General features: G+C 40.4%; 2 protein-coding genes across 7 annotated transcripts in view; one reads left to right on the plus strand and one right to left on the minus strand.

Moving 5' to 3' along the window:
• The window catches only part of agap1 (ArfGAP with GTPase domain, ankyrin repeat and PH domain 1), a 131,443-nt gene extending 125,066 nt beyond the window's left edge, over positions 1–6,377 (plus strand). For all 6 annotated transcript variants that reach the window (XM_027133356.2, XM_027133357.2, XM_027133355.2 and 3 more), the window contains 2 exons: positions 1,315–1,570; positions 2,893–6,377. In XM_027133356.2, coding sequence (XP_026989157.2) covers positions 1,315–1,570; positions 2,893–3,108 — 472 coding nt within the window. In that variant the 3' untranslated portion in view covers positions 3,109–6,377. The remainder of the gene's footprint in view (positions 1–1,314; positions 1,571–2,892) is intronic.
• Positions 6,378–11,534: 5,157 nt separating this feature from the next.
• gbx2 (gastrulation brain homeobox 2) lies at positions 11,535–15,805 on the minus strand. Its single transcript, XM_027133641.2, has 2 exons — positions 14,779–15,805; positions 11,535–12,890 (listed from the first exon to the last, which is right to left on the minus strand). The coding sequence occupies exons 1-2, from the start codon at positions 15,257–15,259 to the stop codon at positions 12,379–12,381; spliced, it is 993 nt and encodes a 330-aa protein (XP_026989442.1). The 5' UTR covers positions 15,260–15,805; the 3' UTR covers positions 11,535–12,378.
• Between the last annotated feature and the right edge of the window lie 881 nt (positions 15,806–16,686).

Here is a 16,686-nt window from a genome sequence, read left to right on the forward strand (position 1 = left end):
GCAGCTTTCCTAGCAGATGAAATCTCTTGGAATCCCTTCCTACATGAAAGCTTTAGAGAGTAAGAATGCAGGCCGTGTTTAATTTTTAAATTGTGAAATCCTAGAAAACCATACAAGTACAAGGCCTATGGTTTTTAATATGATGACAATGGAGCACTGAAGGCCTGGCTATGATAACAGGTTTCTTGCAGCAGTTGCTTTCAAAATCCCTGTGGTGAAAATTGACTGTATGTTACATTTATAATTTTTAAAACAATGTAAAACCAGAAACTGCAGAGTTTCTTATTGTGCTAAGTCTTATAATATGTTCTCTGCAACATAGTGGTCTTTGAAAACTACATTAGGCCTTTTCCATTATGAACATCTAAGACGTACAACAGCACAGGTGATATCAAATTCGAGAATGAAAATGTTAAGTCCTGCTGATAAGATGGTGCAGATCCCTTCTAGATCACACATCCACTGAATTTAGGACGTAGCAGATCCTATTCCAGCACAAAGAAAAGTACTGCATGCATCATTCCCTTTGCTCAGCAGACACTCCGCTCACAGAGGAAGTGGACACTGGAGGGGGATTCTCTGCCCTCTGTTCTCTAGTTTCTGTGATGAGACCCCCTGATGGGCAGCTGTGCTTCAGGGGATAGCTCAATATCCTCTCCTCTGGGGCTCGATGCACTCCCCACAGCCCTCAGATGGGAACTGGCCCTGAACTAATCTCAGCCAGGCCTGAATGCAGTTGTTTACACTGTAGGGATTAACACAGATTAGTGCTATCATAGCACAGGATTAGCGAGAGAGCTAAAACATGCAACTGATAGATCCCCTTCTGGGCTGGGCTGGGGCTTGGTTGACATTTCTCTCAAACTGTATAAACACACACAGGGCGCTTTAAATAGATTGCTTCCGGTTTCTGCTTTCTCTTCCTCAGCTCATCCCAGTTGGCCTGAATGCAGTTGTTTACTCTCTCTTCCCCCCCCACACTTCCTCCACTGAAGATGTGGGGGGCAGCTTTGTTTCATGCACAGAAACATTGATTGACATCTGTACCAGTTCTTTCATGAGCTATGTGACGTGTGTAGGCCTGTTGATGCTTTATAAAAATGTAGGACATGGTGACTGAAATAACAGAAAATAGTAGCCGGTACCAATCTACACAAATCCATGAACTCTTAAAGGTCATTCAGAAAACTCTTAAATGACTAACAGAACAAGAGCTGAGTCCAGATATTACTCCAGTGTGAACATGTGATATTTCTTCCTTGTACATTAATGTCCTCTTGACCTCCTAATATTAACTCTGTGTGTGTGTTTCAGGGAGGAGCGTGAACGCTGGATCCGGGCCAAGTACGAGCAGAAGCTGTTTGTGGCGTCTCTGCCATGTGTGGATCTGACTCTTGGACAACAGCTGTTGCGTGCTACCGCTGAAGAGGACCTGCGCTTAGTGGTGCTGCTGCTTGCACACGGCTCGCGAGATGAAGTGAACGAGACGTGCGGTGAAGGAGATGGCCGCACTGCGCTGCATCTGGCCTGCCGCAAGGGCAATGTGGTGATCACACAGCTTCTCATCTGGGTGCGTACACACACACACACACACACACACACACACACACACTACACCATCCATTGCTGGTACAGCAGTGTACAAGGCTGTAATTATCATTGCACATTGATTCAGACATTTCCCTGTAATACCCAACTGTGTTAGATAAACACTATTGCAGTTTTAAAAATGAAACTCTTTGGATTAGACTTACACGAGAGAACATCCTCTCAAAGCCATTCTTATTCAGACTCTTATCTAACTTTCCAAGATATTAAACTGCAATTCAAGTTACTCAGTTTCCAATTTCAATTTATTTGTATTCACATTGACTCAAAGCAGCTTTACAGAAGTATAGAAACCGAGAGATAAAAAGAAATAAATATATATCATAATAAGTACAATACAAATAAATAAATGGATACATTTAAAGTTTAAAATGAATTTAAAAATATTAACTTAAAATTTAAAATACTATATATCTATCCCTATCCCAAATGAGCAAGGCTGAGGTGATGGTGGCAAGGAAAAACTGCCTGAGATGATATGAGGAAGAAACCTTGAGAGGAACCAGACTCAGAAGGGAACCTCATCCTTATTTGGATGACGCTAGACAGTAAATAATGTCAATGTCAATAATGTCCTTTCTACAACAGTTTATAATAATGCACCTGAGAGCTTCTGGGGAACTAATGGGTCAGCACAAACTCTTTGAGTTCAGCACAGACTTAACACTATCGTCTTCTTGTCAAAGTCTTCAAATGATTTCTGATACAGCTTATGCCCCTTTTCCAGCAGAAAGAACCGGGTTCTGGTTCAGAGCTAGAGTTGGTGTCTGTGCTGGGTCGAAGTTTCACTGGCAAGCCCTCTAAGAACCGGTTTGCCTTTCCATGGGCTAGAGAGCCATCACAGAGCAAACTCTTACATCACTGTATACAACGTTAAAAACATCAAAGTTAGTGCTCATGTCTTTGCGAACCTACACTGGCATCCAAATGCGGGGAATCCTGATTTAAAATTATTTAAAAATGGCGCTAACAACGTTCACTTTTGTATTGCTGGTCACAATAACCCCGCCCCTGATGCAAGCGGTTCTTAAGTCTAGACCAGCAATGTTTTGGTGCCACTTAAGAACCACTTTTCCTGGTTCAGAGCCAGTGATTTTAAAGTAGGCTCTGGCTCCGAACCAGCACTCAAACTACCTTGGTGTAAACGGGGCATAACTAACACAACATTGGTTCAAAAAAGGCATGACAGTCTACACCTACAAAAAGACATCCAGTGTACATTTTACATCATAACTTCTGATTCCGATTTGTTTCATAACTCTTTGTCTTTCTGTGTCCCTTCAGTACGGGGTCGACATCATGGCACGTGATGCCCACGGCAACACAGCGCTGGCATATGGACGCCAAGCCAACAGTCAGGAGTGTGTGGACATATTACTGCAGTATGGCTGCCCAGATGAGCGCTACCCGCTCATGGCCACGCCCAACCTCTCACGTAGAAACAACAACCGCAACAACAGCTGCAGCAGCAGCAGCACGGGCAGCACCGCCCTTATCTGACACACACACTCTCTTAACACAAGCTTAATGTGCATACTCGGAATGAAACTCAAATACACATTCATTTGCATACACTATCCCTCACACTAACGCAAACACGGCTCTTCCTCCTCTTAGCTAGACACAGATTTAGAATTGTGAAAGAAGTACATACTACACTCACGGGACCCACTGACCGCGATGATGAAGATAAAACACTAACAGAACCACTGAGTTTGCACTCACACTGCCTCGCACCACCACTAGCTTGTATTGAGGGAGTTAATCTTTCTACCTGTCTAGCCAATCACATAGTCACTCCTACGTCAGGTGACCTGCGTTGAGATAATGACCCGTCTTCTATCTGCATGTCAGCAACGTGATGGCCGAATAAACTGTCTAAACCTGCTGCTGCCTCCGTCCACAAATGCTGCAAGTTGCATGATTGGAGATGAACACAAGATCAGGAGCTTACAGAATGGCAGGTGACACGTCCAGTTAGACTTCTCAAAGCAACTTGGCCCTTATGTCCTCTTTCTGTGCGGCTTTTTTGCGTGACTGAAATGGACTGGACATGACGCTGGATCAGTCCCAGAGATCCTAGAGAACTTTAGCAGTGCGTTCCTGTTTGGTGCTTTTGAATGCACATGTACTGTGATACTTTTGCCCTTTGCCACCCTTTCACTTAAATGTTTAGCACAATTATGTGAATTTCTGCCCTTTGTACAATTTTTTTTCTGCTTTTTTATGTAATGTGAAAAGACAGTGTCTCAAAAGACGTCTCAAAGACCATTTCGGAAAACATCCAAATACAAGATGAGGCTTGTAAACATTTTCTTTCTTTCTTTCTTTCTTTCTTTCTTTCTTTCTTTCTTTCTTTCTTTCTTTCTTTCTTTTTCATTTGAATTTTGATAGCGGGTTGTACGAAATTCCTTGGGCATTTGTGGACCATGTGAAAATCTAACCTGTCCATGTGAATAGCTAACACTAGCTTAGTGCTCATAACTTTTTATTCTTCCATTGTCTACTATACAGAACTAAAGGGAATTACCTACCTGATTAATAGTTTTTCACCTCGGCTGCTAGCCAGCTGCATGCTTCTTTTTTCCCCAGCTTCAGATGTTCAGGAATTGGTTAGCTGATGAGTCATGTGATGACGGGCATGAAAGTGACGAGCTTCAGACTCTATTCTCTGAAGTGCTTGTCACAATCGACTGTGTGCGCGCGCGTGTGTGAGAGACATGGCAAAGTCTTTCTTATTCACGTTAGCCATATTGATATTGATCAATACAGACTTGTTTCCAAATGATACAGCATGCAGAGTGGAGCAGGCTCTGACCTCACAGGCTCGTCAATATCAAATGTGCAGCGTCTGCATTTCTCTCATGCTTTATGGTGGAAACATTAGTGAGGGACGAGCCTGCAGCCTCATTTAGTCGTTTTTACTCAATATTAGGTGCTCAGGAGAAGCAGGAGAACTCTCCACTGTATGCTACATACTTATTCATTTCAGAGACTCTGTGTGTGTGTGTGTGTGTGTGTGTGTGTGTGTGTGTGTGTGTGTGTGTGTGTGTGTGTGTGAGTGAGTGAGAGAGCACAGGTTCATTTGTCAGCATTGCTTGAAATGTCCATACATTATCCACTCATTACTTGCTGAGGCCTTGGAGTGCAGAGCCCTGTTCGGCTCAGTGAAGAGATCTGTTCATCTTTTCCTGCGCTGTACCCTTTTCATCGTTTTCACTCTGTCATTTTGTCTTTTATAGAATCTCTTTGGTGGAAAACTTAGTAAAAATGAAGAGAATAAGTATTTTTCCCCCTGAAAAAGGCCTTTTAACATTCTAGCCTGACTGACCTTTGGGCTTGATGCCAGGTTGTGTCAAATGATCATGCAAGTGTGTGTGTTTACTAGTGCTTTCTATCTCTCTAATCTTTGTCTCTTTCCTGAGTGTTGTTCTTGATGTCTTGAACATTGTCTCCGCACGTGTGTTTGTGCTGTACGGGCTCGAGCCTGGACTCACCTGTATTTAAGCAATACAAAGCCAGATGAAAGCCAGGCAACTATCTTAAGTAATAATTTTCCACACCAGTATTGGCTGTTGTGTGGTTCTGAGAAATGTAAGACTTTGTTTCAGGTCATATGTTATTATGGAAGTCGTATAGAGAGACATGACTCCACTAGCTTTAGGGTTTGTCATCAAGCAGGAAACACAAGTCTTTAGTCTGCAACACTAAACAAGTAGGAAGGGTGTTTGACCTGCCAGGGCTATTTATGCATGGATTTAGGACCATGTAGGGATGAGGCCTCGTCTCAATAACCTCTGTGTGATCTAAAGGGCACTGTGGAGTGAGACGCTGGTCTGAGAGAGTGTACAGAGTTTATTGAAAGAGCTAAGATGTAAAGTGTTTGTATATAATGTAGCAGATCTGTAGAGGTCTCGGCACCATACACAGTTATTTATGATATAATGCTTTAAAGCACACACACACTGATTCTAATAACCAACCCACACTACCAATCCTTTCTGTGAAAGCCTGATTTTTTGTTTGTTTGTTTTTGACCCTTTTTGCATGCATGAATGTAAATTTCCTCCTAAATGACTGACAGGTGACATTTGAACCAGAACCCTTTTCTGATATTCATCACTTAATTCACCTTTTTTTTTTCCTCCGTTCTTTATTTTTAACATATAACTAGCGGTCCATTTCACTCATCTTGTGTCCGTATGTTATTGATCTAGTAAAAAATGAAGGAGTCGCACCACCACTTACTCAACATTAGTACAAGAACAACCAAAGCAGACTCCGTTCCGTCTGCGAGCGGACCGAGCAATCACGGGTTTCTACATCCGTTTTAAGCTGCTTATGTGCGTTCATGATTTTAGACCAGTATCTGCTTGTCATGTAGCTGTCATTTTTGTACATAGCTGTAAAAATTGCAAAACATCACTTTTTTTTTGTTTGTTTGTTTTGTTTTTGTTACCTCATTTTGTTGACAGTATCTTTGATGCATCCAAACTCCAGAGACCTGATTATTTATGAGCGATTATGCTAATCTAAAAGGGGAGGGGCTCTCACACTATTTTACTTTTTGTATTGCTTTTTGTTTTACAGACCATTTGCATCACAGTTACGTCATTACGATCGATTGTTCGTGTAATTATTATTATTATTGTTATTATTTTATTGAGTTTGTGTCAGCTGTACAGTTTTGTGTTGAAAAATATCCCTGATGCAGAGTCTTATACTGTAATGTGTCTCCTTTCAATAAAGAAAATTACTTCGTAATTTAATACCATGTCCTGCTCAGTTAACATTATTCTGAGTTTGTTTGTTTGATGAAGAAGATATCCTGGTGATTTAAGTGGTGTGACAGTGTGTTAGTTACATGCTGAAGATCCAAATCATTGAAGTGAAATTCCCATTACATTCTACTTAATGTTAACAGCCCTGACACAGCACCCTGTCATCTGTGGACCAGATCTAATGTCCACGTCTAAGAGGCTCTCCACAAATGTTTCCACAATTCAACAATACACTATTCTCTATTCATTCATATTGATTCAGCCTCATTGCAGAATTCTATATATTTTTCCCCTTGAACTCTTTGCTCATTATTGTACACATTTTAGGATGTATATGCTATCTCTCTGTCTTATTTTTATTTTATTCTTAAGATTGTTTTAAAAGTTGTGACCCCACATACAGCACAACCTAAAAAGCATTTTGTACATGGATGCTATTACTTCAAGAGCTTCATGAAAATGTCATGAAAACAAAAAATACACTGGTGTACATGTGTGTATTATAATATGTATAATGTGTTGCTCCAGCTATATTACTTCATTATTCAGTCCATCACACAACCCTCAGTGAGTTAAGAGATTATTTCCTCTCTGATATGAGAGTAAAGCCACAAGGTCCAGACAATGGTGTGTATGATGCTCTCATTTGTACAAATTTTTAACATCAGGAGTATTTCTAGATTTTCTATTTATTTGAACTTTAACTTTGTTTCTCGCAAAGTCTCACATTCTTATTGTTTACTGTCCAGTGTCAAGCACATGAGGATGAGGTCCCCTTCTGAGACTGGTTTCCCTCAAGGTTTCTTCCTAACATCATCTCTTTTCTTTGTCACTGTCATCCCTGGCTTGCTCATTAAGAGATAAATGTTAGAGACAAATAGTAACTTAATTTTTGTCGTCATTCTTAAAAGCACTATACAAATAAATTGAATTGAATTTGTACATCCTGTGGTGATAACCTTCCTTCTTCTAGTAAAGCTTTTCACTACATTTTGGCGCGTGGCTTTTGAAATGTGCTCAGTCACCTACAAAAGCATTACTGAGATCAGGCACTAATGTAATGTGAGGAGGTCTGGGGTTCAGTCTGTGTTTCAGTTCATCCCAAAGGTGTTCAGTAGGGTAAAGTTCAGGGTTCTGTGCAGGTTGCTCAAGTTGTTCATGTTGCTGGCTTTGAGCACAGGGGCACTGTCATGAAGGAACAGGTTCAGGTTCCTTAGTGCCGCTTGTGGGGTTTTTTGGCCTGATTCCACCCGTTCCTCTTTGGGGACCACTAAGACTTTTGACTATATTTGATTATTTAATTCAATTTTATTTGTATAAAAATTCTATAATGTAACAATGGACGTTATCACAAAAAAATTTTTCAGAAACATAAACATTCATAATCAAAATGATAGTTTGATGATATGTTGATAAAATTAAAATGTATTTGTAAAGTGTGTGTGATTGTGTCCAGGATGTCCCCTGCCTTGTGCCCTGAGATCACTGGGTGAAACTCCACATTTCCCCAGGACACTGTGTAGGATAAATGGTACAGAAAATGGAGCAATGTCATGGACATGAAATAAAATGACAATTATTTTTACATGATCTGTTGTATTAAACATGCATTTAACTCCGTTCATTTACATCTTTGATACTTTAGTCTTCGTAAAGCAAAGCAACTGACTCTTTAAATCAAACTATTTAAATGCTTAGGAAAGTTATACGATAAGTTTTAAGTGGCAGTTTTTTCACCATATTCTGAGAACAACTGGTAGATTTTGCATGAGATCAACCTTTACCTACATTAAATAATGTTTCATGTCCTTCCTCATAAGTGTGTGTGTGTGTGTGTGTGCGCGTGTGTGTGCGCGTGCGCACTCTGCAGGCCGTGTGAGATGGAGATGAAGGCGTTTCATGCCAGGCCCTGTGGACTCTGCTGAGGCTCTAATGGGATAATGGTGCTCTAATCCTCTCCCCGTTCTCTCTCTGTCTCTCTTTCTCTCTCTCACTTTCTTACTTTGTGTCTCAGGAAGCTTCACAAAGCAGCTGGGGAGGGGACAGGGGGACAGCGCTCACTCTCACAATAGCCCCCTGACCGGAGAGGACAAAGGGAGCCTCAGCAGCCCAGGACAGCAGATGTAATTAAAGAGATTAGACGAAGCTGAGGGGGAAACTGAGCAGTGTGTAAAGAGGAAATGGACACTGTGTGTGTTTGGGGGGGGGGGGGGGGGGTAGAATGTAGTTTTCCACAAAATAAGATTTTACACAAAATGAGAGAGACAGCTGTTTGTATACAGGCAGTTGTTTAAACATCACATTATATATCCTGTTTAAACTGATTTGGATGTTCAAGATATATTTTAATGAAATTTGGAGACTTGAAGTCCTCAGCATTGTCCATATTGTGCATCAAGGTATACATTTATTGTCATACATTTACTCCAGGGTCAAAGGTTTGATTCCTGCCTCTGCCCTTCTTGTGTAGATTTTGCATGTTCTCCTTCCCGATATTTCTCTGGTACTTCGGTTCCATCTTCCAGTCCAGAAACCTGTTATATGATGATTGGCCCCTCTAAACTGTCTGTAGATTTTGCAGGTTTGTGTGAGTGTATAATTGTATGATGGGATTGCACCCTAACAGTGCAATAGCTTCTCTGTGATCCTGTGGAGGATAAGCCAACCAGAAGATTCATCCAGGCTCATGGTGGATTTGGAGAAACATAAGAAAGAACGCACAGAAATATTTACACATTAATTCACACCTAAGGGTAACTTTGACTAGCCAATCCACCTACAGGCATGGGAGGTGGAAAGAAGACAGAGAACACAGAACCTCACATGGACATGGCGAGAACATGCAAAACATGCTACGTGCACAAACCCAAGCTTTGGCCTGAAGACCCAGTAAAGGTGATCAGTGCTGATATGGAATACTGATATCAGTATCCGTACATATAACAGCTTAATATGGCTTTTTATAATCCTAGCAAATAATATTCCTGAGTCTTGAGTAAAACCGCAGTGGAGAGCAGTATTGTTCTGATGAAAAGGCTGCCAGTGTGGAGCATCTTGTCCAACTCCAGTCTGATCTTCTCTCATCATAAATCAGTCCTGCTTCCCAATGTAATGGAGTCCAGTGAAGCAAAGGACTGCTTCAGTGTATTAACACAGCTGTGTTCATCTATCAGTGTGTGTGTGTGTGTGTGTGTGTATGTGTGACATTCACACGCTAATGGCATTAGGAATGCAAGAGAGGCCCTGAAATGAGGCGTGAGCAGGGCCATCATAGTGTGATGATAATCTTGCTATGTGGAGTCTCTTCTGTGCAGCGTGCTGGTGATCGGCAGTAGAAGATGCAAATGTGAGAAGAAACTAAACTTTTGAAAGATGTATGAATTGTAATTGTAAAAGTAGGAAATTAAAACATGTAAATATGTGTTTGTAGTTATCAATTGTGGAAAATAAATGTAATTATCTAATGGATTATGAGTGACAATCTTTTGATTTATTGCTCTAAAATTAATGGGAAATCCTTCCTCCAAGTGAAATGTCTTTAAAATGATATTTTTATACTTGATGCCTAAATCCCAACAAATAAAACATTTTAATTAACTAAAGGATAAAATATAGAAGACTGCATGTCATTTAAATTCAGAGAATATCTCTAGGTTTATAGACAATAATAGTGAGGAATCAAAACCAGCACAGTAATACAATATTTATCAGATACACATACAAGTTGAAATAAAAAGAAATCACTGACTGCTGACTCCTGTTAGAGCGTACCAAAGTGATTTAATTCACAAACTGTCCAATGCATTGCTTTCCTCTTTGTCTGCACATACAAATTTTCAGTTAAAGAGGTGTGTGGCTCAGACACCTTATTGGTCCTGCAGCCAGTGCCTATTAGGTGGCATGAGTCTCAGGACTTGTTCTCCTTCAGAATTAATCATTGGAGGTTAATTTGAGCTGTAGACAAGTTGCTGTTAATTTAGTGTGCAAGGGACACGAAGGAGTAAAAAGCCGAGGGCCTGGCCGATCCCCCATGGGTCCCATTTATCTGTCAGGCATGACGGCTGGCCTTGATTACTATTTGCAAAAAAAAAAAAAAAATCATTAGAGTTAAAGCAATTGTGAGATCTCCCTCTCTTTCTCCGTCTTACTCACACTTCAACCATCTTGTTTCTTTCTAGACCTTTTGCTTCAGAATTCTCATGATAAATTCAGTGCACATTCATTCATGCAGTAACAGGACATGTTTAGTGTCCTAGATCTCTCTCTCTCTCTCTCTCTCTCTCTCTCTCTCTCTCTCTCTCTCTCTCTCTCTCTCTCTCTCTCTCTCTGTGTCAGTATGACAGTGATGTACTGATACTGATATCAGTATCTATCCCATTGAGGTTCTCTTATGGACAGTAACTCTTCTCCAATAAATCTGTATTTTACTTTTCCCACTTGGGACATGTAGAACTAGTGTGTGAGATTAATAAAGAATATGTTGTTGGAGTTCAAACAATGAATCACTGCAGAAATACAGACTATATGAGTAGTGACACCTTCTGTCTAATTGCTTCAACAGTTTATTCAACGTCTGAGCAGATAGCTCTTGTGAGACAACGTGAGTTTTAATGCATCTTGAAAATAAAATAAAAATACAAATCTAACTCTAATTTCTAAATATCAAAAATCATAATGTTCTCAAATTCACACAGCACCAATCACCAATAAACATTCACTGTTTGGTGCTGTGTAATTTGAGAACAGCATGATTTTTGATATTTAGAAATTTAAAAGAATGCATTCAATAATTACAAATTACAATTATTTTGCAGTAAATTGTCTATTGTTATTTGAATGTATTTATTTATTTATTTATTTATTTAAAACAAACGAATAATGCAGCTTTTTTTGTTTTGTTTTTCATATATCTTAAATATATTTTTACAATTTTTTAGTTTCATAAATGTATTAATATAATGCTGCATATAAATCGGTCTCAGTTTATGGCTGTATTTAAAACGAACATAGCGTTGTTCAATAATTATGATTAATAAAAAGGATTATTGTTCTATGGTCGTTTATACTGAAATAAAAAAATAACAACATTACGCACAAATGTGTCACAATCACGATCCACTTTAATGCACACAATCTCAACTCAATAAACTCTTCGCATGTTATCAACTCTTTTGCACAATATCAAATAAATTAGCAGCATCCCCCATGAACTAAAAAAACGGAAATTAAGAGAATTTATGAGTGTGTTAATCAAATTAAAAAAAAAACAAATACATCATGTATTAACAGAACAGACCATAATCTCGAAGGCATGACTGTTTTTTTTTTTTTTTTGTTCAGTGCTTCAGCATTAGAGCAGGAAAAGTGCTCTATTAAGTAGATCACCTCATCATCTTATTTTCGGGAAAAAATGAAAAGCTAAACACACACACACACACACACACACACACACACACACACACACACACACACACACACACACACACACACACACACACACACACACACACACAGTGAACACTACAGAAAAACAGAAAAGAAACTTCACATTATTACGTTCTTTGAAATCTACAGGGAATTAGTTTATCCATCATTTGGTCCACAGCATCTCTCTCTCTCTCTCTCTCTCTCTCTCTCTCTCTCTCTCTCTCTCTCTCTCTCTCTCTCTCTCCCCCTCTCTCTCTCTCCCTCTCTCTCTCTGTGCTCCTGTCAGAAGCCCAGTTACCAGAACTTGGGCTGCTTCCCAAACCGCATTACACTGTTGATCAAAATAGCACACTACCTATAGTAATACTTCTGGAGACGTGCTATTTTGCCGCATTATTTAGTACAAAAGTCTGCAGTTTCAAACAAACCGTCACTGCTTCGTCCTCAAGGATATACGCAGATGTCCCGTGTAAATGTACTATATTCATATTTCACATGTGGCGTATGTAAACGAGTCACTCGCGTTAGTTACATTTGTTTTCTGTCCAAATCCCAGCACATGTCAGGGCCTGGCTTGCTCCAGCTGCTGATGCTGGCTCCGGATGGCGAAGCGGCTCACATGCACAGGAATGGGCACCACTATTTTAGGGTTTCGGGACGGCTCACCCGCTTTCGTGTTCACGTTCCCCGCCTTTACGCGTTTCCACTTCGCCCTGCGGTTCTGAAACCAGATTTTCACCTGCACTTCGCTGAGTTTCAGGGCGTGCGCGATCTGCGAGCGTTCTGTCAGCGACAGGTACTTCTTGCAGTGGAACTCTTTCTCCAGCTCCAGCAGCTGCTCGCTGGTGAACGCCGTCCGCCGCCTCCGGTTTTTCCCCCCTGAGGCGCCGCTCCCGGAGCGCGTGCTCTCCTCCAGGCCCGCGCTCACCTCGCCGTCATCTTTGGCACACAGAGAGTTGGACGCAGAGGCCATGTTGTCATCCGAGCTGTAGTCGAGGTCGCTATCCATGGAGAAGCTCTCGTCCTTCCTTGTACAGTCATCCTCCTTGGGATCGTCTTTGCCGTGACCTCGTACTGTGGATGGGAACAGAATGATCTTTGACAGGATGTACATATTTATTTGTACATAATTTGTACAGAATAATTTGCAAAAAAGGCCTATTCAAAAACATTTGCATGCTTCTGCATCCTGCATGGTTTAGTGTAACGAATTTTACGCATAATTATGCATGAATTCTGTTGTGGAGGGCCACCAAAAACAAGGTAATCAGAGGTGACGCGTACACATCATATAAAATTACCAGAAGAAATTCTGTAGAAAAACCTTTTCCTGTTTGGCCCTTTAGTTTGTGTCATTTGGGGAACTCATAACGGCACCATGTAAAACCTCACAGCAGAAAAGCTTCTGAGATTATAAGCTCAGAAAAAATTCTACATAAAAATTATACAAAAAGTATACTACTACTACTACTACTACTACTACTACTACTACTACTAATAATAATAATAATAATAATAACAATAACTAATAATAATACTTATTATTAGTTATTGTTATTATTATTATTATTATTATTATTATTATTATTATTATTATTATTATTCTATACAGTTATTATTATTATTATTATTATTATTATCATTATCATTATCATTATTATTATTATGTCAAAAAAATTTTAATTTTTGACATAATGATTGATGATGATGATGATGATGATGATGAGTTCCGTTAAGTCATGCAAAATTACTTATTTGGGATCCAAAATTAAGGTTTAATTAATGCCACTTTTTCACAAACAAAACAAAACAAAAAACTCTAGACTTGTTTGGCACAGAAATTTTTACATTATGTGGAATATTCTCTTTACTTAAATGTTTCATAAATATAAAAAACAACAACTCAATTTCACATGCATTTTATCCACTAATAAAATACATTTCATTAAAAAAATGAATGAATAAATGGAATCTTCCAAATTAGTCGAATGGCGTTTCATTATTCCCTGTTTTCTGAATCACGTTTTGGTGAATTTGTGTTTGTAGGTTTTAATATTTAGCCAATAATGTCCTTTGAACTTTACATACACGTTTAGCTGAAGGAAAAGACTCGCTTGAAACAGCACGTTCTCCATCCCTCAATTAAACTGGACTAAATTAAAGAAGTCATGTGCAGTTCGCCTTCAGGCACTGCTAACTGAAGGCCTTTAATCCACACCTGAAAAGAGACTTTCAATGCCACTGCACTTTTCTGAGCCACACATATAACACTATATTTCCCGAGGCCGTTAAATCGTTATTTTGTCGTTAACAAATCGCGTGACATTTTACAAGACAGTAGTCTCTCTTTTATCTTTAGCACACAAGCTCATTTCTCTAAATGAAACACTCGCTACATGTTTCATTCCCACGCATTAATGTTATCCAGATAACATCCACAGCTTCCTGGAATTAATAACGATTACGCGTTATTACGCATTATTACGCATTATTACGCATTATTACTCCAGCGCCAAAGTAGACATTTACAAAGTTTAATAAACGACTAGTTCAGGCGTCCTTCAATAAAACTAGCTAAACAACTAAGCTTGTTATTTCGATATTATATTCAGTAGACCTTAATAATAAAAAAAAGATTTCATTGACACATTTTCAGAAATAAAGATTGCGCTTTTCTCGTCTTTTGCGTCTTAAGTGTCTTTAAAACGTTTAAACAAAACTGAAATTTCAGGACCATGTATAAAATTGAACTCTAAGACTAATTAAAACTAGAAAAAATGCGCCCTTGATAGCAGACCTCAGTTACAGGGTGTTAGCTTTCATTTGGAGGACAGGACAAAAAAACAAACAGGGATACATTTAAAATATAGAAACTTTCAGATGCTTCATGTGTTACATATGTTACATTATTAGCCCACACTAAATGATAGCCATGTAACTTTTAGTGCTTATTAGTGCTGACCTGTAGCGGACTGCAGAGGCTCATCGTGGAAGGGCAGAAGTGCAGCGGTCTCTTTGGTCAAGAAACTTTTGCCGTCTTCTGCGTCCAGTCGGATCTCGTGGGATTTGTCAAAGGCCGCGTGCAGCGCCTGCGTGCCGAACTTCCGGGCCGCTTCCGCGTGTTGGGGCAGACTGGCCATGAGCGTGGAGGTGAGCGCCATGCCCTGCGCCAAACTGGAGCAGAAAGCGCCCGGTATAGCAGCCGGTAAAGCGGCGAGCTGGTGATGAGGAGGCGCCTGAGTCAGACCGGGAGGTGGTGGAGGAGGTGGAGGAGGAGGAAGCACCACAGAGCGGTAAGGCATGAACATGGGGTAGCCAGTGTACACGAAGTGTCCCGGACTGGGCTGCTGGGAGCCGCCGATGAGCGAGTCGATGCTGAAGGCAGTGGTGTTTCCCACCGGACGCTGCATCACCGCGAAGGACGAACCGAATGCCGCACTCATAAGCTCGTTTATTCGATAAGACTCGATTGAAAAGCTAGAAAAGTTTTACGCTGACAGAGTTATCGGCTCTCCTCCAAACTCATTCGCGTCAAATCCAAACGGAATCACTTTACAATCCCGATAAACTGTGCGCACACGCACACGCACACGCGCGTGTGTGTGTGAGTGCGTGATTGTGTGTGTGTGTGTGTGTGTGTGTGTGTGTGTGTGTGTGTGTGTAAGTGTGTGTGAGTGAGTGAAGTGAGAACCAAAAGTACAGAGGCAGAAGGTTCAGATGAGCAGACCTGCCACACACACTGGCCCCCGGTAATCCTGTAGCTGACCGTCTGTTTCCGCAGAGAATTCACTGCACCTGCGTTTGTCTTTTCTCCATGCAATTCTAATTGAAATAAGTCGCGCAAAATAACAATAATAACAACAAGAATATGTTTATCTTGGCATGCACCAAGATACCTTTCGTCGGATGTTCGTTGTTGTCCGCTTGGAGTTTGTTGCACTTTATTTGAGGAGCGCAGTGGAGCGCAGTGACTAGTTCTCACACCGCAGCATCTCTGATCAGCTGATGATGTGAGAGTTTAAATTGCGCTCCTTCGGTTTAAGCGCACAGACCTCGCGCCAAGACCACGCCCACAAACTGAACTGCTGTTCCTATTGGTCCATCTAACAGCGTTGACATGGAGCTTCCATGACACGTCGCCTAGTGTCGGAATGAATAATGTATAAAACTGTTCATTGAAGCCATTAGCACCGAACAACACGCCTGTGATTTTCTGCTTTAAGACCCAAACTCATCAGTTCAGCTTGTCACATAGTCTACAAACTATATAGCGAATCTTATAACAAAAGTTATCATCAGTCTAAAGATGTTCATAAGGAGATGAATATTCAGCCTGTACTGTAATGGTCTCCAGTTTCTCCAGTGACACACACGCACACACACGCACACGCACCACACACACGCACACACACGCACACACACCACACACACACACACACACACACACACACACACACACACACACACACACACACACACAGAGAGAGAGAGAGAGAGAGAGAGAGAGAGAGAGAGAGAGAGAGAGAGAGAGAGAGAGAGAGAGAGCAGAAGCTGCACTTGGCTGAATATAACAAACTGAAACACAATGTCATGCTCAAGAAACTGTTTGATTATATGACATGTAGCCTAAATCCGTTTTAATGCAACACATTGCTGCATAAATGTGATGTACATTTGTTTTCAATTATCTTCTTGTGGCTTCAACTCTATGTATTACAAAAGTCTAATATGAAATAATTCTACTCCAGAGAAGGTTGATTGTACTCATGAGGCATAGAGTGATTTATGACTTGGCATCACACTTATATTTTTAATGCATTTGCTTAAATAGCACAAAGTCCCAATAACTCAATTTAGTCAATCTAAATCT

Source organism: Tachysurus fulvidraco, chromosome 5, assembly GCF_022655615.1.
Source record: "Tachysurus fulvidraco isolate hzauxx_2018 chromosome 5, HZAU_PFXX_2.0, whole genome shotgun sequence".
Lineage (NCBI taxonomy): Eukaryota > Metazoa > Chordata > Actinopteri > Siluriformes > Bagridae > Tachysurus > Tachysurus fulvidraco.

What these genes read in the sequence shown, in the direction of transcription:
- gbx2 (XM_027133641.2), bottom strand. Translation starts at nt 15,259, where the DNA reads ATGAGTGCGGCATTCGGTTCGTCCTTCGCGGTGATGCAGCGTCCGGTG. An exon ending in GCCTCTGCAGTCCGCTACAG is followed by an intron (nt 12,891 to 14,778) that starts GTCAGCACTAAT and finishes TCCCATCCACAG; the next exon opens with TACGAGGTCACGGCAAAGAC.